At 35.8% G+C, this 27158-nt stretch overlaps 1 protein-coding gene across 1 annotated transcript in view; it reads right to left on the reverse strand.

The window, feature by feature from the left end:
* CDH18 (cadherin 18) overlaps positions 1-27158 on the reverse strand; it is a 498169-nt gene that overhangs the window by 245545 nt on the left and 225466 nt on the right. Inside the window, exon 3 of the mRNA XM_024121138.2 lies at positions 10748-11042. Within this exon, the coding sequence (XP_023976906.1) occupies positions 10748-11042 (295 nt within the window). The remainder of the gene's footprint in view (positions 1-10747; positions 11043-27158) is intronic.

Consider the following 27158-nt stretch of genomic DNA (forward strand, 5'->3'; position numbering starts at 1 on the left):
ACATTATCTCCATGAAGAGCAGTGTTAAGTTCCAAGGCTAATTTATACACCAGAATGTTCCTTTAGCCATTATGAAAATTTCACTCATTATATGTTTTACATTTACTTGAACATAAATTGTATCTAGAATTGCCAAAACTGATTGGTTTGCTTTGTATTCACATTTCCTACACTGAGGAGCATATACATGAAAATCATTTTTGCATATATTTTTAAAACATTACGTGAAGATTTGGGAATTCCCTGGAGTCCAGTGGTTAGGACTCTGCACTTTCACTGCAGTGGGCCTGGGTTCAATCCCTGGTCAGGGAACTAAGATCCTGCAAGTCCCATGGTGCAGCCAAAAACAACAAAAAAACATAATGTGGAGATTTAATTTTTGTAAATTGGGTCCAACTTATGGTGAAATAATTTATCTATTCCAGTGAAGTACTTTCTATTATGAATTGATCAGTTTTATTGAGGAATTCCAAGTCTAGTATACTTTCATAAAAAGTAAATGGAGAAACTAAGGAAACTGAAGTAGCATAAAATGCAATCTGGTAGATCATATCCATCATTGAATAAAAGTAAGAAAATAAATTGGTTTTGTGGTCCTTCTTGAAAAATCAAATGTAATTATTTACAAGAAAATAAAAAGAATCATTACTTCATAAAGCAATAAAACTTTTTTTACCGGATATCCGAACAATGATGTTCAAAAAATTAAGAGGCTGTATTTTTACAAACTCTTTCCTCCAAACATAAGTGTAAGTGGAAAGGGCTGACATATCATCATTCAATAAATATTTACAGAGCATTGTTTCAAGTGATGTACAGTAATAGAATACAGCGAAAGTAGAGTAGTAGAACTTCTGAGCCTTCTCTTCAAAAACCCTTGAAGCTTCTCTTACTCTCTTGAAATGCTGCCCTAAGAATGAATGTGAAGTATTTCCCCCATTTCATGGGTTGTCTTTTCTTTTTGTCGACGGTTTCCTTTGCTGTGTAGAAACTTTCTAAAGTCCCACTTGTTTATTTCTGCTTTTGGTGTCAAACTTAAAAAGTCGTTGCCAAGATTGATGTCAAGGAGTTTACCCACTATGTTTTCCTCTAGGAGTTCTACGGCTGCAAGTGTTACATTCAACAAGTCTTTAATCCATTTTGAGTTGATTTTTGTGTATGGTGTAAGATAGGGGTTCAGATTCATTCTTTTGCATGTAGCTATCCAGTTTTCCCTACCCCATTTATCGAAGAGACTATACTTTCCTCACTATATATTCTTAGTTCTTTTGTCATCAATTCATTAACCATACATACATGGGTACTTCTGGGCTCTTTATTCTGATCCATTGATCTATGTGTCTGTTTTTATGCCAGTACTGTACTGTTTTGATCACTACAGCTTTATAATATAGTTTGAAATCAGGAAGTGTGATGCCTCCAGCGTTATTCTTTCTCATGATTGCTGTAGCTTCTTGGGGTCTTTTGAGGATCCAAACAAATTTTAGGATTGTTTGTTCTATTTATGTGGAAAACACCACTGTGATTTTCATAGGGATTGTATTAAATCTGTAGATTACCTTAGGTAGTATGGACATCTTAACAATATTCTTCCAATCCATGAACACAGACTATCTTTCCATTTATTTGGTCTCCTTCAATTTCTTTCCTCAGTGTCTTATAGTTTTCAGTGCACAGACCTTTCACCTCCTCTGTTAAATTTATTCCAAAGTATTTTATTCTTTTTGATGCTATTGTAAACAGGATTGTTTTCTTAATTTCTCTTTCTGATGGTCCATGTACAATGAATGATATTCTGAGCCAGTAAATTGTGGCTTGGTTTGTTACAAAACAAAAGCTAACCGATACAGAAGAAAAGTTATGAGAAGGAAGTTAAGAAGAAAAAACTTATGAATCTTAGAAAATTTTGCCGAGTGTATGATTCACCACTTGCTCTATGTGATTCTTCATATGCACTCTAATCTACCATGTAGAATTGCAGTGTCAGCTTCACTCTACTGAAATTATCTCATTCTGAAGTTATGCCCCAGGGCGATAATTATAAAATGGCTACTAGAATCCTGGAAGATATCCAGGTGAAGCTCCCAAGATGTTTGGGAAGAATTAAATTAGTTCCCCAACAAGCAGCACAATAAAATAAGCACAGCTGGTGTCTCTTCTTGTTGCTTTGCAACAAAGAACACAGCTGCAAATGGAAACAGGTCTGGGGTTTAGAGGTTGGAAGGGAACAAAGAAAACATGAAAAAGACTGGGGACGTTTTAATACATCTCCAAAGACAAAGAACCTTGCAGAATGTAAGGGTCATAGAGTAAAACTTTGTATCTTCTCCTGATATGCCAAATTAAGTTTTAGTACTCCACTGAAATTAGAGTTCATAAATTATATATTCATAATTTTCATAAAGTATATTCTGTTCTCTCTCCAATTAATTAAAAACCATTATTCCTATAATCTGTTACAATTTAAAAAATGCTTTTAAATAATGTTTAATTATTGGTATATTTTACGAACATATAGAGGAGAATAGGTAGAGATTTATATATTTCCTTATAGATATGCTTCTGTGAAAAACAAAGAAGATGTGAAATTTATTTTCAAGCAAAATTAGACTGTGATCTGGCATGGTTTTCTTTGAAACAATTTCCATATATAAAGCAATTTTTTGAAAATTTAAGGTGATTGCAATGCAACCAAATTTAAATTTGTACTTCTGATTCCAGGCAAAAGCAATACTAGAATTGAAGAAATGTGGGTATACTTACACACAAATAGAAGAGACAAAATTATTATTTTTTTAAAAAGAGATTTACCAATACAATTAAAAATAAACCTTTGCTAGCTTTTTTATGATAATAATGTATATTATTATAATACCACTAAAGGTCTTAAGACAATTGTTCCCTTTCCATCTGAGAATGGCAATGCCATTTACAAATAAGATTTTATTCATTCTATCTTCATTTTCAAAAAGCCACACATGCACCTGAACACTGACTCTAAAAAGGGAATAATTTCATCTCATGGTTACTGCCCTCTTTGTAAAACACAGAATTTTAATAAAAGTACAGAAAATCAAAGAAGTACTTCTATAGAATAATTGGTAGGAGGTGGTAAAGTCATCAGGATTGGAATGATAATAAACCACATATCAGAGAAAAAAAGAAAACAAAAAATGTTAAGTGTGTATTGATAAAATATGTACCAGTCTCTTCATAGTCCTATCAGGTTACATTTGCCCTCCAGAATATTATAATGTCATTCTGTCCACATATGTTCACTTTGTTGAAGGCAATCACATCTTTAGATAAGTTTTAAAAAAAAGCAACGCGACAGCCAATAGCTTACTAGACACCCATCATAATTCAAAGGGTCCTTTTCTAAATCAGTGCTACAAAAACAGGCAGATTTAAACAAGCACCGCAATGACTCTCATGTAGCCACACTGTTACTCTTCTTCCTGTGAGCACAAATAGCCTAACTTTATTCAATGGTTGTCCTCACTGTTTTCATAAAGTTAGCCATTTAAATATGGTAAACTACTACTTAAACATGAAAATTGCTTACCTGGGCAGATAGAATTGGTCACAAAATATATGGCATGAACATTTCAACACTATGGGATTCTCTTTGGAAGTGACTCGAAATTTAAGAAATATCTTTTCTCCCATTCATGTTTCTATTGTGCAATCTTTTCATTCTTTCATTCTGCATGTTTCTTAGGGCAGTGACTCTCAACTGAGAGCAATTTTGGCCTCCAGAGATCTTTGGGCGATGTCTGAAGGCATCACGATATGGCAGCGGCGGGAAGGATGCCATTGAAATCTAATGAGTAGAGAGACCACGGATGCTGCTGAACATCCTACAATGCACAGGACAGCCCCCAGAGCAAAGAATTATCCAGTCCCAAACGTCAGTAGTGGAAAGGTTGCAAAACTCTTCTAGGGGGATATGATTCCCTAGATAATAGCTGAAATTACATGGCGTATGTAAACCTAAGAGATAAAGAAAAACCTTATTTTAAAACATGCATCAAAAACCACTTCAGTTTATTTTGCATCTTTCTTTTTGAAAACATCCAGAACGCCACAGACTTTGTCTGCTTGTTATTACTCACTGACAGAAATATACTGCCACATTATGCTCTTCTCACTGGCACTATAACATCCGGCAACTACTTGGAGGGCTCCACGGCCATTTCTTAGCAATGGAAATACGAGAAACAGTCATCTGATAAAAACGTGCACGCATAAGGGGTCCCTGGTGCTGCCTTCTCTTGCCCCCTCTGTATTCTCATATCACAGTTTGCAAAGCTCTATAGGGAATCCATCATTTGCATGATGATCCTGCTCATTGCCGCCTTAATCACACAAGCAGGCGCGCGTGCACACACGCACACACACACTCTAAACTATACAACCCCACAGGGAAGAGAGAGGAGTGTTTTTTATCATGTGCCCTCTATGTAAAACGCACCTTTTTCTCCTTGTCTAACTGAAAAAGCCCCATACATTACATAAGATTCAGAGGATGTCTCCTCTAGTCTGCAAGCAGGGCTCCCAGTCCAACTGTATGGGCCCTCTATTTTTTGGCTTATCAAACGCCATATTGAAATTTTCTGTTTACATGTCTGCAGGCTGCTCAAACTTAGGGGCCTTGTTTTTTTTGTTTGTTTGTTTGTTTTTTTTGGTTGTTGTTGTTGTTTTTGGTACGCGGGCCTCTCACTGTTGTGGCCTCTCCCGTTGCGGAGCACAGGCTCCGGACGCGCAGGCCCAGCGGCCAATGGCTCACGGGCCCAGCCGCTCCGCGGCATGTGGGATCCTCCCAGACCGGGGCGCGAACCCGGTTCCCCTGCCTCGTTAGGCGGACGCGCAACCACTGCGCCACCAGGGAAGCCCCCCAGGGGCCTTGTTTTATTTACCCTTTTATTACTAGCCACTATCACATTTCTTAGCACACTAAATGCCTTCACTCTCTCTCTCCTTCTTTCCAGAAAGAATTGGAGAGATTAAAGGATACAGTTTTTTTTTAATGACTGGATGATTCAAAACTCAATTAATGTGTATATGGTAAAAACAATGATCTTATCAGTCACCTTCTGTTGCGAAAATTTTGTTGTCACCCACACTCTTGTTAGCCATTATTAGTATTGGGAACTGGTATAGTTTTGAATGTAAATATTATTAATGTCTATTTTCACAAATCTACATTTTACTTTTCATTATAATTTTATAAATAACATGTATATATTATTTTAATAAAGAAGAATGTACTTCTCTCATGCCAAATAAACCTGCAACCCTCTTTTTTTTTTTTTTAATTAATTAATTAATTATCCTTGCATCGGCAAGCGGACGCGCAACCACTGCGCCACCAGGGAAGCCCCAACCTGCAGCCCTCTTTGTAGAAGTAATCACTTTTACCTGTGTGTGTGTCTCCTTCAGATACTTCTTATGTATGAGTATGCATATTCTGTAACTCATATTTATTTTTAAAAATAAAGTAGATTCTATCCCACATGGATTTCTGAAAACATTTTTCTCACTAAAATACTCTGGATCTTTGAATGTCAGCATACACAGTTTAAATTCATTCATTTTAAGGCTGCCTAGGGTATCAGTACATGAAGAACCATTCATTTGAGAACTTCTTTATTAGTGTACTTTAAGTGTGTTTTCTATTTTTCACTATTGTGAACAATACTATAATGGACATCCTTCCTTTTATATCTCTGCATATCCATGTTGGTACATCTATAAAATAGATTTCTACAATAGATATATGTTCTTTTAAAAATTTTGATAGACATTGCCAAATTACCCTCCAAAAAACTATGAAAATCAACCTTTTTGCTAACGGTTCCGCACATTAACAATTTTGTGAATTATCAAATTTGCATACTTGGTAGGTGAACATTGCTATCTCCTTCTCCTTTGTGGTTTCTTAAATTACTAGTGAAATTTGAGATTTTTTTGTATAATTAACATGTGTTTATTTTTCCTAAGAATCTCCTGCTAACGTAATTTCCCCATGTTTATTTGATTGTAGTCATTTTCTCCACTCATCAGAACTTCTATGGATCCTATCTACAGTTGATAGGAAACATGATTTAGATATCTGAAATCAACTGTTAGCTTCACCACATGCAGAAAGAAATATTGGTGCCCTAGCAAAATCATCTAGCATCACAATTACGTAGTAGAAATGGAAAGGAGGGGTGATTTTCTGTATCAATCCCAAATCAAGCCACTTAACAGAAACTGGCATCACTGTTTCTTTTCTGATGCTAAAACCTTACTCACCACTCCTTTGGATTCAGTATTAGGCTCAACTCTTTGGTTATTGGGTTCATGTTGAAACCTAGAATTTGTCCAACTATCAATTCAGATTCAGTGCAGCTGCATGTATCTGAAATCCAACTCGATAGCCTAAAAAGATGAGATTTACTTTCTTAAGAAGGCTCTCGGGATTCACAGACCAGAGCAGGTGCATCAGTTCTGTAATGGATCATTCTTCCGGGCCCTTTTATCTTTCTGCACTAAGCAACAGGCTTTCATCTTTACGGTTGCAAGTGGCTGCTACATTTCTGTACCGCATCTGCTTTAGGCAACAATTGAAAGGAAAATGGTGATGGGTGAAATATGCATGCCAGGTGTGATTTTTTGGCAGGAAACCTATATCTTTCCTGGAAGTTCCACCTAATTGCCCCTGCTTAACATCCTACCATCTAGAATTACATCACATGGCCATTCTTAGATGAAAAGGTATGGTAGGAGGTGAATATTTAATTCTGCACAGTGTCACCCTGATCAAAACTGAGTTCTCTTAGTAATAGGGAAGAGGAAGCTGAATATAGGATAACTAACAGCATTTACCTAAAGGGAAGAAGAAGCACGATCCTATTGTTTGTGACAAATGCCACATTTTTGTATATGTGTATATAGTCAGCTGGGCTGTCAAAACACTAACTGCCCCGGATCAGCAGATGACTGTCTATCAAGAGTATTAGAGGGTCGTTCTCTAAAATCCCTTACAATAGAGGTTGGCAAACTTTTACTGTAAAAGGCAACACAGTAAACACTTTAGGCTTTGTGAGCCATAGTGTTGGCTGCAAACTCAACTCTGCTCCTGCAAAGCCCAACTACCATAAGCAATATTTAAATGAATGGGTATGGCTTTGCTCTGGTAAAACTTTGTTTACAAAAACAGACAGCAGGCTGCATTTGTCTCCACTGCCATGATTTGCTGTTCTGTCCTGCACCATATTACTAGTGTTTGTTGTTGTTTGTTTGATTTCTAAAATTAGAGGCAGTGCAAATACCACACATTCTTAAGCCCACAATGTAAGGTGAGTTTCTCACTCCACTAACATTTTTTTTTTTTTTTCTGGCCTCTCACTGTTGTGGCCTCTCCCGTTGTGGAGCACACGCGCAGGCCCAGCGGCCATGGCCCACGGGCCCAGCCGCTCTGCGGCACGTGGGATCTTCCCGGACTGGGGCACGAACCCGTGTCCCCTGCATCGGCAGGCGGACTCCCAACCACTGCGCCACCAGGGAAGCCCCTCCACTAACTTTTATATCACCTTCCATATGTTCATATTACAATGTGCATTAGATGCTATTATAATGATTTTTATGTATTTGTTTTTCCACAATGAGTTCATACACACACACGCACACACACACACACACACACACACACACACACACACACACACACACACACACACACACACACACTATGTATGATTTCCAATATTCAGCCTAAAGCTTGCCATACTCTTTCACCAGAAATCATGCGTGGAACTGTGGTGCAAAAGAGACTGAAAGCCTACTCTGCTTTGTCCCTTTTCTCCACTACTTTCAGGCATTAAATATTTCTCCTTCAACCATACTTGTCTCCATAAAAGAACTTAAGAATACAGTTTGACCCTTGAACAACTTGGGGGTTAGGGGTACCAACACCCTGTGCAGTCAAAAATCCACGGATAACCTATTACGGTTGGCCTTTGCGTAGGAGGATCCTATAAGTGGACCCACGCAGCTCACACCCGTGTAGTTCAAGGGTCAGCTTCACTAGTATTTCCCTCCCATTCCTACCTTTCTCTCCAAGTCCTAGATGAGGACTGAAATGTCTTGGCTTGTTCCTAAGTCCTGCATCATTGCTGCAATGATTCCTTTAGGCTTCATGATTCCTAAATGTCCAGCATTCTTTACCAGGCTCACATGTACCCACTTAGCTTTCACTGTGTTCACACACACGTATATATTTCCGGGTACATTTCTGATAACCTTTCTCCTCCCCTTGTCATTTTCCTTGGCTTTTCAATCTCTGTTCTGATTCATTTCAGCCATTTTCAAGGTCAACTGTTTTCCTAAATATTTTTCTAGATAAGGTGGGAGGATGATATACTTTCTGGATCCTTCTCCACATATTTCTTTCATGCTAACAGATGAATCATGTTTTGCCTGAATGAAGGATTTGGGGTTTCAGTCTTTTCTCTGTAGGCTGACAGTGGTATTCAATTGTTAACCACTTTCCAATATTTCAAGTGATAAATAGGATGTGAAAATATTTTTTTCCTAATAGGTAATTTTTAAATATCTGAAAGTTTGTAAAAATTTTCTCTGTATCCTGAGGTGAATCCTGGCAAATTTCCTAAAGCCTACGTTTGATTCTTATTCTATGACCCTTTCCAGGAACTCAGAAAGTCTATTAAACTTGTAAATTCTGTACATTCCTCACCTCCAGGAAAAAATGTTATTGCTTCTCTCCTTCATCTGCTGTCTCCTGCTCTCTGGGAACATGTGTTCTTCACATGTTAGGTCTAATTGACATATATTCTAAGTCTCATCTATTTCTCACAGTTGCCATATATTTGTGGTTTTGCCCTCTGAATTTTACCTCCTTCTCCCAGTCTGGGATGTTCTTAAGTTCCAGAAAAATAATTTGAGTCTTGTCAATGACCCTTCATGCCTCAATGCATACATTGATTTTTTTGTTGTTTACTTGTTTATAGAAAACATGGCTTTGAGTTACAGAAATCTCTCTGCAGTGTCCTTAAAACACTAGTGCTCTGATTATCTACCGTTCAGTACTCTTTCTTGGTAATGACTGCTGTGCCCGTTTTTCTCTCTATGGTGCTTTGCCTGCCCTGGTGACCGTCATTTCCTTTGCACTCCCTGGGGTTCTTATTTGGGCCCTGTCAGTACCTTACCAGTGGCATTCTCACAGGTGGTGGAGAGTCATAGAGCTCTTCGCTTTTATAGGAGAAGAGGACTGGCAGATAGGCTCAGTCCCTTGACAAGGTGCTAGGAGGAAATCTGTTGTGGAGTTTTCACACAAACTCTCACCTGCCGGGAATAATGGTGTTGAGCTGTTCAACTTTCCTAAGAGACCAATGAGCACGAGTGTCTTCTGGGCCTTTCCACAGGCTCTCTGAGTCTGGACCCTGCATTCTACTCTGGTCCCTGGGGAGCCAGATTAGCAATGGCTTTCTCCCCTGAGATTCTGGTTAAGAAGGAGAACTTAGTCTCTCTTTCTAACCTGCTTCCCCAACGGCTTCAGAAGCTATCTGCCAATCTCAGAACTAAAATGAGTGGATCTGGGGGAAAAAAAATAAGCTGCAATCTTGAATTAAAAAAAACCTTATGTATATGAGACAAAGGATGTTAACAAAACATTCTGTGGTAATCATTTCACAATATATGTAAGTTAAGCCATCATGCTGTTCACCTTAAACTCATACAGTGCTGTATGTCAATTATATCTCAATAAAACTGGACACATTTTCAAATTAAAAAAACCATATATATATATATCCAATTACACAGAGTGATTTGATTCGTGACTATAATACCTAATTTAAAACCCATACATATACAGGAAACTTAAATATGTAAAACCTTTATTCAAAATATACGTTCTAAATCCAAACTGAGAGCCTCACAGAGGTAATAAAAATATTATCACAGCTGAACTTTAGTTTAATTATATTTAGGAAATTTATCATCTGAGATAAAAATAAACTAAAATAGCTAAACCATGGAAATCTGTGAGTGGTGGGAGAGCCCCAGATGATCAGAAGACTGGAGACCTCAATCACGATTTATCAAACTCAGTGTAGGCTCTGCGGTCAGCAGAGCCTAGAGTCAATTTCTTCTAGCAATTTGGGAAAGAATTTGGGAAAGTTACTTACATACTGTACACCACTTTGCACAGCTTTAAAGCAGTATTCAAAATACTTCACAGGATGGTCATATATTTTAAAATAAATAAGGGATGTAAATGCTTAGGAGTATCTACAAAGTTTATTGATGAATGTAGCTATTGCTTGTACTATTAACACTATTATAATTTGATCATAACCTGCAAGCATAAAAGACATAGCAATAGATTTCCAACATTATATTACCTGTATCTATACAAATTGTCACTGAATGTGTTGGTATGGTCAAAGAATTATGCCAGTTAAGCAAGATTGCAAGTGTTTCCTTATGTATGTGGTTTTTCCTTGAGATCAAGTTGTTTCTTAAACTTACAGATTCAGAAATTTGTTTTAATAAATATTAGAATAGCTAGGCCAAATATTCTTTAACACTTTAGGCCATAGGAAATTATAAAAATATTTTGGAACTTCTTCAGATTTCTTCACTCCCCCCCAAAAATTTAAAAACTGGTCTTCAAAAGGTGATTTTTGGATCACCAAAAATATATTAAATGCCAAAATATAAAAATGATTTCTCTTACCCATATCTGACATTTCAGGCACAGTTACGATATATGGTCCATCTGTGAACTTTGGAGCATTGTCATTGATGTCTTGCACTTTGATGATAAACTCAGATTCAGGTTCAAGGGGCTTGTTTGTTCGTCTGTCAATAGCCTGAGCGTGAAGCACATAGTGGGTCTTCTGCTCTCTGTCTAGGCTTTTTGTTGAGTGGATGTCACCCGTGGTATCATCAATGATAAATATAGTCCCAGCACCTTCTCCAGTAAGGATGTACTTCACAGACCCATCACCTTTGTCAGAATTGGAGTGCAGCTGTAAATAAAGATGGAATAATTTAACACGAAATTATACTCCAACTTCACATGGTGTTCTCTGAAAACTACCTATCTATAATTTAATACTTAGTTTGATTATGACTTTTCTTCTCGTCACACAGTGTCCCATGTGTTGCTACAATCATCTACTGGTCTGCAGTTTTTCTCCACTTGGTATTAATATGGATATTTTTATTATGATCTGCCTAAGATCCAATGATTGATGTAAGAAAAATTAATAAGCAATACTTATTAAAAGAAGAACAATAACCCTTGCAGTCATTCTACTAAATCCACACTTTACTACCTACATAAAATAGAACTGGAAAAAGAAACTACCAGTAAATCACTGTTGCCCTCCATACTTGTAGGGATTTTTTTTTTTTTTAATTCATAGCTTGTCATTCTATTTCAACATTAAAATTGGGAAAAAATCATTGTAGGACAAATTGACATTCAAATTATTTATTAAAAATTCCACAAAAGAGGCACTTATTTGTCACAGAAGCATTAATTTTCTAATTTGGAAAAATAAATATTTTCTAGATTGTTTACATTTAGAATTTTTAAAAAACTTGTGGTAGAATATTTTCTTTCTTGAAAATTTATGAAACTTTAACTCAAAATTTAAATAACAGTAATAGATTTAATCAATAAGTAGGCCCTAATTTTTAATTAATTGAGATACACTAAAAATTTCACTTATTAAATTAAAATGATCAAATATTCTTTGAATAGACATTATAGAGTAATATTTCAGCAGAGGATTTCAACAAGAAGATAAATAACAGTAAGATAATTATAAGCCTCTTTTTATCATTTATATATTAGCAAATGCTTTTAAACTGCATATGGTTCACACTTAATATCTTGCTATAACTTATAACATCAAAGTCCAGTTAAATACTTCCATGAATACTACTGCTATATTTCTAGCTAAGAACGACCTCAGTATTTTCTTAAATTGCAAACACATACTTGAAGAATGGTTTCTCCCAAGAGATCTGAACAGTTATCCTTCATATGAAACTTTTTGGTCACATAACCTCAACTACTCACTTTTTGCACATTTCTGACCCTTGCAAACATTGAAAATATATAACCTTGTTCACATAGCGTTTTGGTTTCTAGCCACAGTAAAGTGAAAATTTTAAAGGTTTATGTTAAAGTCTCTGAACTCTTAGAAGATACTTTCTAAAAGATAAGATATAGGGATTTCCCTGGTGGCACAGCAGTTAAGAACCCGCCTGTCAATGCAGGGGACAGGGGTTCGATCCCTGGTCTGGGAAGATCCCACATGTCGCAGAGCAACTAAGCTCGTGAGCCACAACTACTGAGCCCATGAGTCACAACTACTGAGCCCGCATGCCACAACTACCAAAGCCCACGAGCCCTAGAGCCCATGCTCCACAGCAAGAGAAACCACCGCAATGAGAAGCCCACCCACTTCAGTGAAGAGTAGTCCCCGCTCGCCACAAATAGAGAAAGCCTGCATCAGAAATGAATGGCCATTATCAAAAAGCTAGAAAAAATAAATGCTGGAAAGGGTGTGGTGAAAAGGGAACCCTCCTGCACTGTTGGTGGGAATGTAAACTGATACAACCACTATGGAGAACAGTATGGAGGTTCCTTAAAAAACTAAAAATAGAACTACCATATGACCCAGCAATCCCACTATTGGGCATATACCCTGAGAAAACCATAATTCAAAAAGACTCATGTACCAAAATGTTCATTGCAGCTCTATTTACAATAGCCAGGACATGGAAGCAACCTAAGTGTCCATCAACAGATGAATGGATAAAGAAGATGTGGCACATATATATGTAATGGAATATTACTCAGCCATAAAAATAAATGAAATTGAGTTATTTGCAGTGAGGTGGATGGACCTAGAGTCTGTCACACAGAGTGAAGTAAGTCAGAAAGAGAAAAACAAATACTAAATGCTAACACTTACATATGGAATCCAAAAAAAATTAAAAAAGAAAGGTTCTGATGAACCTAGGGGCAGGACAGGAATAAACACACAGACATAGAGAATGGGCTTGAGGACACCAGGAGGGGAAGGGTAAGCTGGGACAAAGTGAGAGAGTACCACTGACATATATACACTACCAAATGTAAAAGATATAGCTAGTGGGAAGCAGCCTCATAGCACAGGGAGATCAGCTTGGTGCTTTGTGACCACCTAGAGGGGTGGGATAAGGAGGGTGGGAGGCAGACGCAAGAGGGAGGAGATATGGGGATATATGTATATGTATAGCTGATTCACTTTGTTATACAGCAGAAACTAACCCAACATTGTAAAGCAATTATACTCCAATAAACATGTTAAAAAATTTTTTAAAAGACCCAATGCAGCTATAAATAAATAAATAAATAAATAATATAGAAAAAGACAATATAAGGAAAGAACTATTCTTATGGGAAAATGAAGGCATCTGAAACATAAATAATAGTACATCAGGAAAAGTTTAACTTATTTCTTGGAAACACATAGGACATAATCAGGGACAAAATTCTGATGGGAATCACTCAGCTAGATTCAACCAATTAAATCATTTCAAAACTGCTTTTTTGGAGTTTTTCTAAACAGGAGTAAAAATACATTAGCAAAATATGAAAAACACAGCTTTCAAAGATTCACACTTCATTAGTAAATTAACTACTAAAAGAAGCAGTAAAATGAGTTGCATAGAGACAGTTGCATGCATGTATGAAAGTGAATTTATTCATTTATTTATGTCTCTTGACACATCATTTTAGCACCTACAAGAAAAGATTTATCATTTATGCAGCAGACGTCTACACAACATCGATAGAGCAGTCTATTTCACATTCTCCAACTTTGCCTCTGTCCATGACCAAAGCACAGCAAAGTAAAGCAACAAATTCATTGAACAAATGTTTCTAAAACCCTTTCTGGAACATTTGTGTTATTAAATTAACAAAAGATGAGATCGTTTTAATAGCTATTGCTATACTGTGTATAAATTATAAATCTATATATTATAAATATAATCAATTAAAAACACTTGAGGGCAAGGGTTAAGCCTTCTAACAACTCATTTTTGAAAGACATAACAATGGTGACAATTAACTCTTTTCCTCGGGATATATTCGCATACTCTTTTATATTTTTAGTGAGGTAAATTTGAAATTATTTAGTCTTGGATTAAAGGTTCACATTACAAAGAGTTAACTATATATATTTTTTTAAATAGGCATATGGAGGTAGACCAGAAACAGAAATATGTAAAAGAAGTAGTAAAGTTGTCAGTCTAAAGCATCTGTTAAAAAATTATATGTTCTGTGCTTTATACTGATTATGCTAAATAATTCAAATAAAAGATAAATGCCAGTAGCTTTATGGCTTTAGATTTTAAAACTTGAATCTGACTTCACATTTATAATGTTTTGAGAATTAACATATAACTTAGCATGTTTCAGAAGTTATGTCTAATTAGAAAATAAATGTGCAATACAATCAGTGAACTGTATTTCACCAGTATTTATATTACTGTACAACACAAAGTTACATCTAAATATTATAACTATGTATTTGGATTACATAAGTTGTTGATAATACTCAGCTTGAGTGTTTTACTAAGGTAGATGATCACTTTATTAATGGATTTTTTAAAATCTCTCATCTGGCCTGCTGGAATCTTGAAATGAGAGTTACCATGTAACACTAATGGAAACCCAGCACAGTAGCAGTAGGTCAATTGATTAATAGTTTATATGTTTTTTTTTTAATTAAAAAAATTTTTGGAGTATAATTGTTTTACAATGTTGTGTTAGTTTCTGCTGTACAATAAAGTGAGTCAGCTATATGTATACCTATATCCCCGCCCTATTGGACCTCCCTCCTTCCACCCCCACATCCTACTCATCTAGGTCAGGTCATCACCGAGTACCGAGCTGAGCTTCCTGTGCTTTATAGTGTGCCCCCACTAGCTTTTTTTTTTTTTAACATCTTTATTGGAGTATAATTGCTTTACAATGGTGTGTTAGTTTCTGCTGTATAACAAAGTGAATAAGCTATATGTATACATATGTCCCCATATCCCCTCCCTCTTGCATCTCCCTCCCTCCCACCCTCCCTTTCCCGTGTCCTCAAGTCCATTCTCTACATCCGTGTCTTTATTCCTGTGCTGACCTTAGGTTCTTCAGAAACATTTTTTTTTTTTAGATTCCATATATATGTGTTAACATACGGTATTTGTTTTTCTCTTTCTGACTTACTTCACTCTGTATGACAGACTCTATTTTATGCATGGTAGTGTATATATGTCATTCCTAATCCCCAATTCGTCCCACCCTCTCAGTGATCCACCCTCAGGATAACCTCTTTTCCATTGGACCTATTCTCAAATCTTCAGTTCTATTTACAACATGCACTCTGCAACAGAGGTTGGGGGAAACTGGCTACACTGTCTTGTTTTCCTTAACAAGTAGGTTTTAAGATTCTGGAAGAACACATGTTTATTAGGTTTTGTAAGGCAAAAAATGATGAATGAGTGAGTGAATGAATGAATACATGAATGAAATGGATGAGTAGTAATGAGTGCAGTAGAGGTAGAAACCTTAAGACATGGAGAGAAAACTTTTAGATACAGATAATCAGCTTATTCAGATAATCAGACTAGAAATGTGCTATCTTCCAGGGCGGGCAGCAATGAGACATCAAATGAAAGGGGCTGGGAGTCTAGTATGTAAAGTAGGAATGCTCTGGATATACACACGGTACTGACTTAGTAACCAGTAAAATATTACATTGTAAATTTAGCTAGCTGCTAGACTATTTGAGAGATTTCTATATTTTTTACATTAAATATATAAAAATATTTGGAAGATAAAGTTGATTTTCATCATATACAGTTCAGAAATACTACAAAGAGATTAGCAGGGTGTTATAACACACAGTGGTGGAAATATACTTTTAGAGTCATGAGATTTTGCAGAGTGATATTTTTATGTTAAAGAAGAGCTATTATACTGTCCTAAAGCAAGACTAAAAGATCTTTGTGTATCTCATCACATAACAACATAGGGTTAATTAATTGTTCTTTAAAGAACAGAAAAGGGGAGGAGAATGCAGAAAGAAAACATAGTCACCCAAGTGAAGCAAAATGAACATTTCTCTGACATTCTTTTAATAAATTATCTCTTCCTTAGTGTTAAGGAGTAACCCACAGCACTTAGAAAGCTAAAGTAACACACATGAGTTCCCCCAGAAGACTATTTATTCACCCTGGACCACATTAGGATCAGGAACTAAAAATTTATAGCTTTTACTCTAATGCAGAATTCCTCACTGAGATAATATTCTATCCTTCGGGGAAGAATAACTTTAAAAGGTTAAGAAAATGGTGTCAGAGCAATTAATTTTGAAAGTTGCTTTTAGTTAGGACTTCAAGCTATGTTATAAAGATAGGTCACTAACTTAAAATTGTGATATTTTGGACTACATAATGTATTCATTTTTATGAGTAGGAAACTTCTATTTACAATAATAATTCCAGTAGAAACCAGAAACAGTCAAAAATATTATATAGTAATTCCATTATAATCATTTTCTCCACCACATAAAATAGAAGTGATGCAACGTGAGACTTATGTGACGGTAATAGGAAAGACATGCCATTAAAACTTTTATGCATCTCATTCAAGAATGTGTTATATTTTAAACTATAAGCAGATAAAACAAAATTCAATTGAACTCTTAATAAGTAATTGATGCGAAGAAAAAATCATCAAAGAGTAACAGCCGATTGGTAATTAACACATCAGCCTCTTCATGCCAAAAAAGACATACATAACCATCAGTTTTAATTATGCATCAATACGTAAAAAGGTATGTTAAAAACAGTAACAATAAAGCATTGTGTTCAACCACAAAGCTAATGTTAATCAATTAAAAGGTTAAGAAATTAGATGAGGGTAAGAAAATAAGGTTTGCATTTATTTAACTAGAAACATCAAATGCAAAGGTCGCATGTTGAATTTTAGTTTCTAGCTTTTAACTGCTTTATTGGTATTCTTAGAAAAGGAAACAAGTGAATGAAAAGGAGGAAGGGAAAAGGAGCAGAAAGGAACATATTTTTAACTATTATAACCCCTGAATCGCAGCTTAGGGCTATTAACACACAAGATGAAAAACTACAAAATACCTCTATAAAGTCTGAGGTTGTTTTAATTCTGTAGGCATCAGCTTTACTTCAGAGAGCCCCATTCAGGTGTGCCATATATTTGGGCAGTGCAGGAGGCATTCAGTGGTTGAGAATTTCGCTATTAATTTCTGGGAAGCCTCAAAAAGTGACAAATTGATTAGAATTGAAGGGAGATAGATATATAAGGCACAGGAGTACCTATTATCTGTCAGAGTTCATGTCTTCTTTTATCTCCCAGTCAAGGTCTAGTTGAGAAAGGGGTGGATCTGGCAGCTGGTTTTAAAGAAAAAAAATCTCACAGAATACTAAGCATTATTATAATTCCATAAAAATACTGGCCCAAACCACTGCCCACACATTCTAGTGTGCTGCGATTATATTATCCCCATTGAAATTTGGCCATCACTGTTCATTTTAGCCCCTTTTTGTCAGGTAAGAAAGCAGTAATTGCACTTAGAAGGGAGGGCAAAGAAAGATAATGGAAGTGTGAGTAGCTTCAGTCCTTTGGAAAATTCATCTGACAATAAAATGTAAGATTCTCATTTGATCTATCAATCACTCTGAGGAGTTTATTCATCCAACAAACATTTTTTGGAATGTCCACCATGTGCCAGTCATGGTACTCTGTACTTAAATCCATCACTGAACAAGCAGGCTGAGATCCCTGTCCAGGTAATGCCTACATTAATTCCACTGGGGAAAAGCAGACAGTAAGCAGAAAACATGACAATATACAATATGCAAGATCCACATTTAAAAAGGAAAGAGAGAAAAAATGAAGTAATATCAGAAGTGGTCAGGTGGGAAATAGAAGTGGTGATATTAAATAAAGGAATATCATAGGTAGAATATTTGTCCCTCAAAGATGTCTATGTCTTTATTCTGGGAGTGTTTGAATATGTTGCTTTACATGAAAAAAAGATATGATTGAAGTTGAGGTCTTTTGAGATGAGGAAATTACCTTGGTTTCTTTAGATGGGACAGATCTGAATATCTGGGGCCTTAAAGAGGAGGAATCCATCCCAGGTGGGTGAGAGAGAGAAATGGAAGTGTGAGAAGGATTCAGCACTTCATTGCTGGGTCTGAAATGTAAGAGACTTTGTGCAATTCCCAAGAGACATCTCTAGAAGCGGGAAAAGCCAAGAAAATGGATTCTTCCCCAGAGCCTACAGAAGGAAGAGACCCTGCCTACACCTTGATTTTAACCTCGTGAAAACTATGTTGAACTTCTGACCGAAAGAATTATTAGAAAAAAACCTATTGTTTTAAGCCACTAATTTGATGGTGATTTGTTATAGCAGCAATGAGAAACTAATAAAGGAGTCAGATAAGGCATATTAAAAAGATGACATCTTAGCAAATTCTGGAAGAAGGTGAGGGAGATAGCCAAATGCATACTTCAGGAAAGAGTATTCCTGGCAGGGGCAACAAAGAGTGAATGTATCAAGTTAGGAATATTACTAGCAGGTTCCAGAAACCAGGAGGAGACCAGTGTAATTGGAGCAGCATGGACAAAGAGGAGGGTAGTGGAGAAGACATCAGATAACTTACTGGAAGTGAGATCATGAAGGACCACTGTATGACATGGAGACATTGGATGGTTATGACAGTGGAGTGTCACCATCAATTTACATCTCAAAGTGATCCTGCTGGCTTCATTACTGAGAACAGGAGATAGAGGAGCAAAAGCGAAGGCAAGGGACACTGACAGAATGCTACTGCAGTAACAAGATGACTGATGACAACAGTATGGACCAGGGGTAGTAGTGAAGGTGGTAGGAAATAGTGCAATCATGAATATATTTTGAAAGTGAAGCAAACAACACCAAAACAAAAATAAGCAAGTGGGGCTACACTGAACTGAAAAACTTCTGCACAGCAAACAAAACCATCAACAAAATGAAGAGACCACCTAGGGAATAGGAGGAATTATTTGCAACTCATATATTTGGTAAGGGGTTAATATCCAAAATATACAAAGAGCCAATACAACCCAATAGCAAAAAAGCAAACAATCCCATTCAAAATTGGACAGAGGAACTGAATAGATATTTTTCCAGAGAAGATATACAAATGGCCAACAGGTACATGAAAAGGTGCCTGACATCCCTAATCATCAGGGAAATGCAAATCAAAACCATAATGAAACATCACCTCACACCTGTTAGAACAGCTATCATCAAAAAGACGAGATTTAAGCATTGGTGAGAATGCAGAGAAAAAGACACTTTTGCACTACTGGTTGGAATGTAAATTGTTACAGTTATTATGGAAAACAGTATGGAGGTTCCTCAAAAAATTTAAAATAGAACTACCATATGACCCAGCAATTACCCTTCTGGGTATATATACAAAGGAAATGAAAACTGGATCATGATGAGATATGGACAGTCCCAAGTTCATTGCAGTGTTATTCACAATAGCCAGGATACTAAACAACATGAGTGTCTGTCAAGAGATGAATGGATGAAGAAGATGTGGTATATATACATACAATGGAATATTATTCAGCCATGAGAAAGGATATCCTGCCGTTTGTGACAAGATGGATGGACCTGGAAGGCATTATGCTAAAAGGGATAAGCCAGACAGAGAAAGACAAATACTGTATATCACTTATATGTAAAATCTAAAGAAGCTGGACTCATAGAAACAGAGACTAGAATGGTGGTTACCAGGGGCTGAGGGGTGTGGGAAGAGAGATGTTGGTCAGAGTACCAACCTCCAGCTATAAAATGAACAAGTTCTGGGGAATCTAATGTACGGCATAATGATTATAGCTAAGAGCCTATTAGATACTAACTGAATAGATCTCAAATGTTCTCACCACAGAAAGAAAATGACAATTATATGATGGGATGGAGGATTTAGATAAGGATACAATGGTAATTGTTTTGCCATACACAATTGTATCAAATCAACATGTTGTAGATCTTCAACTTACACAAAGTCATATGTCGATTATTTCAGTAAAGCTGGAAAAAAATGAAAGAAAGGGAAAAAGCAAAGATTTCCTAAAAAAAGATGATATGGGGTATAAGTGAAAGGAGAAGTGGAGCACAAATGTTAGGTGTTTGGCCACAGTTGATAAAAGTATGAAGTTGCAATCAACCGAGATGTGAAAAGATCCAGGCACAGGAAGTTGAAAGGAGAAGATTAGGAATTCAAATTCAGACATGCTAAATGAGATATTTCTACTAGAGATACCAGTACAGATTCCAAGACGTCATTTGTATATGCAGCCTGGAGTTCAGAAGATAAATGTTGTTGGCTTTATAAACTTGGCAGGTATCAGGACAAAGGTAGTATCTTGAGCGATGAAACAGGATGATATTATCAATGAAATAAATGGAGAAAAAAAGTGGAAGGACTGATGATTGAAACCTGTAGGGTTTCAAAATTCAAAAGGTAGAGGGAACAGAAGATACTGAGAAAGAGCGATCAATAAAGCATGTTAGTGTCCTGGGGGAGAAAATAAAATGGAAAATTAAGCACCTGTGTATAATGATAGCTATATGAAAATAATAATTATTGATTATTTTAGAGGCAAAAGAAATCTGAAGTTTCAGCTGGAGGGAGATGGTTTTACAACTTATGAATTATTAAAATAATAATGTGAATATATTAGCTCTGAAGAACTATGCAGAATTTGCTGTTCATTGAGAAAATCATATTGTAGAATAATACAGAAGACAATATCTTATTTAGAGAAAAAATATAAATAAAAATAAGACTACATATATAATATATTTCTATTTATTAACACGATCAAGTAGAAAATTAGAGAAAGATATAATCCAGGCGTCTTACACTAGAGGGAAGACAGAAAAAGAGGCTACACTGCAGTGAGCTAGTCAATTTTCCTTTATATTTCTTTCATAGTTTTAAGTTATTGAATGAGTATCCATTACTTTTTAGTATAAATGTTGCTGTTCTTATTAAACAAGGATTCTGGGTTTTATTAAGGCCAATTGTGTGGAAAAGCCATAATATATTGCAGCCGTTTCTCAAAACAGTAAGAATAATTAGAAAATCTCAGGTACCATTTGATCTCCACGTATAGCCTCTAATTTTGTTTACTTCTCATTCTGAGAAGTTTAAGAATTTGATCTTTCTTATGGCCGTGCCTCAGGGTGCTAAATTCTGTCCTGAATTCAGGCATATCTCTCAGGCTACTGCATTAAGTTGCCCAGTATTGCTAGCTGCTAGCTAAATCTTACTCATAACTGTCTGCATGTTTAATCCGTCTTGAAATTTTTGGAGATGTGTCCCTTCCCATCTCATATGTCCCTCACCTAAGCTTTATAATTTCTACAACTCTATTTAGCTATCCCTCTGGTCTTGTGCTTATTCTAGGTTAAAAACCAATTTGATGAAATTGAATGGGAGAAATTAATTGCAACCCCACTATGGATCAAGCAGTACGCTGAGATGAATCATAGAGAGCTATAAAGTTATAAAGTTTTTTAGCACAGTGAGCAATAAAGATAATCAAGACCCACAAAGTAGTCAGTGTTCTGATAGAGGCATGAGTTGAAACCAACTTTCTGTTACTGGGAAGTTTTCCCAAACGGCCTTGACTCTCAATTTATAGACATATTTCTCCATTTCTATAAAAAGATGAAAGATTTTCAAGATTTAAAAAAAATTCTCATCAAACTTTTTCCTTAAGCATTTGCATTCTGGATTTAACCCTATCACTCAACAGAAATTGTTCTAAGGTCGGCAAACATAACCTGGTTATTGAATATGTTAGTGAATAACATATTTTTTAAAGGAAAGGGCCATTTTAAGAACATGATTATGCTAACTCAACACAGGAGACAGAGTGCAAAACTCTCAAATATTGAGTGTTCACTCTGGAAATGCAGAAATGGGAATAGTGAAGTTTTTTTTTTATGGAATAAACTGTGGATTGAGGATCAATGAGGAAGACAGTACGAGCTGTCTTGCTAAGTTTTTCTGTGCTGGAATATGAAGTTATTCCACACGGTGTTGAGCCCACATAACTCTGCATGTTGAAATAAAAATTCTGCGGTCTGCAATTGTGCATAGATTTTCCTCTCAGTTAAGCTTGCTAAGGATAGAAATGTTATTCAGAAATTTTTGAACCATAAAATCCAAGTTGCTCAGTTACAAGCCTGAACTCATTCCGTATCTTCTGTATCTTCTGTTGTGTTTATCATCAGATTGAATAACCAAAGCTATCCTACTCTCCTGTCACTCAAGATGAAACTTTATGTGTTAATACTGATTTCTTTCTTCATTTCTCCTCATTCAGACTTTCTAAATTCTTTGATTCCATCTCTTTAAAACCTCCCACCCCTCCACCCCCTTCTCTCCATCACAGTTACCATTGAGTTAATTCATGCTCTCACACTTAGATTATTGCTGTTATCCCCTAAATGCTCCTATTATTTCTTTCTGTTTCTGTTCCATTCACGTTCTATTCACACTACAGTTCAGTGTGTTATTTATAAAATTTGAATTTGATCATTTCCTGAATAAACCACTTTAGAGCATCCCACGGCCTTCAGCTGGAATGCCCCTCCATCTGGCTCCTGTCTGTGTGCCCAACTTGATCTTTTCACACTTCACCATGGATACTAAACTTCAGTCAAACTAAACTAGATAACCTAGCTCCAAAAGAGCCAGACTGTCCACAGCTGATCCCCTTCAAACTCGATATTTTCTATTTATCTGCCCAGAGATAAGTAGTTTCCTATCTTTTGTGAAGTATCCTTTGAACTTTTCATTCAAATAAGCTGCCATTCCTTTGTGATGCCAAAGAACCCCTTGTTTACCTGTCATTCAGCACTTACTGCTTTTTTTCAATGAAATTCCCCTGCTCTCCCAATTTACTTGACTCTCATTGAGGGCAAGAGCCACATTTCATTTGTTTTCATGTTTCCAGTACCCAACACACCTCTTTTCAATGAATATTACCAAAGAATGAAATATGATTGTTAACATTTTCACAAATAATTTCATGATACATTATAGTGTATCAAATAGGAAATAATGAAATTACAAAGTTATAAAATAGAGTCAAGATATTAAAATAATACCAAGAGGAAACTTGGTTTAACAGGAAGGAATGAAGAGATCTAAAAGTGGAGAGTGGAGAGGTAAATATTTTTTAAAAACACCTAAAAAATCAACTTAGACAACTGACTATTTAAAGCAAGATTAATAACATTGTAAGATGGGTTTTATAAGGTTATTTGACTAAAAGGTATGACGGAAGTAGAAAAAATGGAATGGGCAGATAAATGCAATTATACTGTTGTAAAACAAAGAATGTGGCTCACCACCCAGTTCTACAAGGATTAAGGCATAAGCCACTGCAGTCGCTGAGGGACATTACACCCTGAGAGGAGCTCAGGATGAAAAACAGGATGAGGCACTCTGTGCTTTGGAAAAAACAGGCCCCTTAGATAGTTTGATGTATACCTCAGGAAGAATTTTAATGTACCCAGATTCTTGCATATTTTCATATATAGAAAAGCATTAAAACATTACCTGAGATATCTGTTCTTTGCAACTAACAGTAATCTTTTACCAAGGTGTATGCTTTTTAAAAAAATTTTACTGGGGTATAGTTGATTTACAATGTTGTGTTAGTTTCAGATGTACAGCAAAATGAATCAGTTATACATACACATATATCCACTCTTTTTTAGATCCTTTTCCCATATAGGCCATTACAGAGTATTGAGTAGAGTTTCTTATTAGGAACTCTACAGTAGGTCCTTATTAGTTTTCTGTTTTATACATAGTAGTGTGTATATGTCAATCCCAACCTTCCAATTTAACCATCCCCCTTTACCCCCTGGTAACCATAAGTTTATTTTCTACATCTGTAACTCTATTTCTACGATGTATGCTTGACTACACGTATTCCCTAGCCAAAAATCATATATACCCTGGCTTCTCCACTATCCCTTTGGAGCAGTCCCCACAGAGGGGTTACTGGGGGGCTGTCTCCCATGGCAGTCTTCAGTAAGACCCTGAACAAAACTTAAACTCACAGCTCTTATGTTGTGTGCTTTTCCTCCAGTAGACACTGTCATGAAGCTATTGAATTTGTGAAGGGGAAAATTTGAAGGGTGAAGTGGAAGTTGAAAAGCTGGCAGTATCATGTGTGAAGTGGGCAGAGGCAATAGTGTAGCAAACATGAAGTGTCAGGTGTGAAGTGGTACAATATTGATTCCAAATAGACTTTTATACGTTGTGAATGCACATTGTTTGGCATCAGAACAAACATGACAACTTAATAAAGTGACGCATAACTTAAAAAGTCAATAGAAGAATTAAGCAGAATTATAAAAAAAAAAAAATTGAATAAACCAAGAGAAGGTAGAAAGGAATGTTAGAGAATAAAAACCGTTAAGACAAAGTAGGAACAAAACCAATATTGCCAATGTCTACCAACCCTATCAATCATCATATTACATGTAAATATCCCATAGACTTCAGCAAAAATGGTGGAGTAAGGACGACTAAAAATTTCTCCTCCATAAAAACAATGAGAACACTGGCAAAAGTTGTAAGAATCAACTTTTTCAGAGCTCTGGAAATTAACCAAAGACTTACAGAATTCCAGGGAGAATATAAGCAAGAAAAACAGCTGAATCTTTGTGTGAACTGTTAGCTTTGGTGGTCTTTTAATTTCCCCCACTTTCATCCTTCCCCCTCCCCCTCAGCTCCACAGTAATCTTGAAAAGCATCATTCTGAAATTGCAGCAAAAACCCACAAGGAAAATTCTAGGACCAGATAGCCTCACAGGTGATTTACACCAAACACTGAAATAATTAACATCACTTCTTTGTGAACTTCTCCAAAAAATAATTTACAACTCATTGTATGAGTCCAGCATTATATTGACACCAAAACCTGATAGAAATATCACAAAAAGATAAATCTACACATCAATTTACCTTATAAATATAGGACACAACAATCCTCAACAAATACCTAGCAAATCATATTCAGCAACACATAAAAAGGATTATACACAATGATAAAGTGTGATTTATCCAGGAAAGCAAGGTTGCTTAAAACATACCAAAATCAATCAATATCATAAAACATACCAATATTATATGATTATCTAACGGATTCTGAAAAACCATTTGACAAAATCTAACACCCTTTCACAATAAAAACAATAAAACGAGGGATAGACGGAACATACTCAACCTGATAACATACATCTACAATAGACCAACAGTTACCATCATAATTAATAGTGAAAGACTGAAAGCTCTCCTCCAAGTATCAAACGCAAGACAAATATCCACTCTTCACACTTCTCGTCATCCTTACACTGGAGGTTCTAGCAAGGGCAACTAAGAAAAAAAAATGCATTCATTAGTCATTAGGGAACGCAAACTAAAATTGCAATGAGCTGATACTTCATCCTCACTAGGCTGGCTGAAATTTTAAGATAGAAAATACAAGTGTTGACAAGGATGTGGAGAAATTAGAATGTTCATACACTGCTGACAGAATTGTAAAATGATGTTGTCATTTGGAAAAACATTTAACAACTCTTCAAAGAGTAACACATATAGTTACCATATGACCCAGTAATACTAGTTTTAGGTATGTATCCAAGAGAAATGAAAACAAATTTCAAACAACTTCTAAACAAATGTGATTGCCAGGAACTGGAGGTCAGAAAAGAAAAGGAGAGTGACTACTAATGAGTATGCGGATTCTTTTTTGGAGCAATGCAAGTGTTCTGGAGTTAGAGAGTTGTGATGGTTGTGCACCTCTGCATATATGTTAAATGCCAAAGAATTGTACACTTTAAAAAAGACAGATATTATATTTTGTGAATTACATCTCAATAAAAAACTAATAAACTACATAAATGTACTAAATACACCAATTAAAAGGCAGAAACTGTTAGATGGAGTTAAAAAATAAGACTCAGCTACATGCTGCCTGCACTAATGTACTTTAAACGAAAATACATAATGCTGAAAGTAAAAGATGAAAAATGATATACAGGCTAATTATAAGTATAAAAAGCAAAGCTTATGAATATCAGACAAATTATACTTCAATACAAAGTATATTACAAGAGATAAGGGAGACCATTTCATGATTTATCAAGAGCAAAAACAAATCCAAAATATGCATAAACCTAATTATAGAGCACAAAAATTCATGAAGCAAAAATTGACATAATTAACAGGAGGAATAGGGTAATACAATAAAAGGTGGTATATTTAACAACTCATTCTCAGTAATTGATAGAATAAATACACAAAATTATAAAGGAGAGAGAAAACCTTGATTATGCTATCTATCAATTTAACAAAATTGCCTACAAAACATTGTGCTCAACAACATATTCTTGTCAAGCTCACAAGGAACATTCTCCAAGAGAGACCACATGCTTGATTATACAAATAACAATAAATTTCAAAAGGATATAAACTTACAGATTAGGCTATCTGATGAAAATGGAAAAATACAAATGAATCAAAACAAGATATATAGAAAAGGACAAATATTTGGAGTTAAATAACACACCTCTAAATAAACCATAAGCCATAAAGAAGTCAAAAGAAGATTTAACAAAAATAAATAAATGGGACTCCATCAAGCTTAAAAGCTCTTACACCGTGAAGGAAACTATCAACAAAATGAAAAGGTCACCTACTGAATGGGAGAAGATATTTGAAAACTATACATCCAATAAGCAGTTAATATCCAAAATACATAACTCCTTTTACTCAACATCAAAAAAAAAAAACCTGATTAAAAAATGGGCAGAGGATCTGAATAGACATTTTTCCATAGAAGACATACAGATGGCCAACAGGCACATGAAAAGATGCTCAGCACCACTAATCACCAGAGAAGTGCAAATCAAATCCACAATGAGATATCACCTCACACCTGTCAGAATAGCTATTAT

Source organism: Physeter macrocephalus, chromosome 8, assembly GCF_002837175.3.
Source record: "Physeter macrocephalus isolate SW-GA chromosome 8, ASM283717v5, whole genome shotgun sequence".
Classification (NCBI taxonomy): Eukaryota; Metazoa; Chordata; class Mammalia; order Artiodactyla; family Physeteridae; genus Physeter; species Physeter macrocephalus.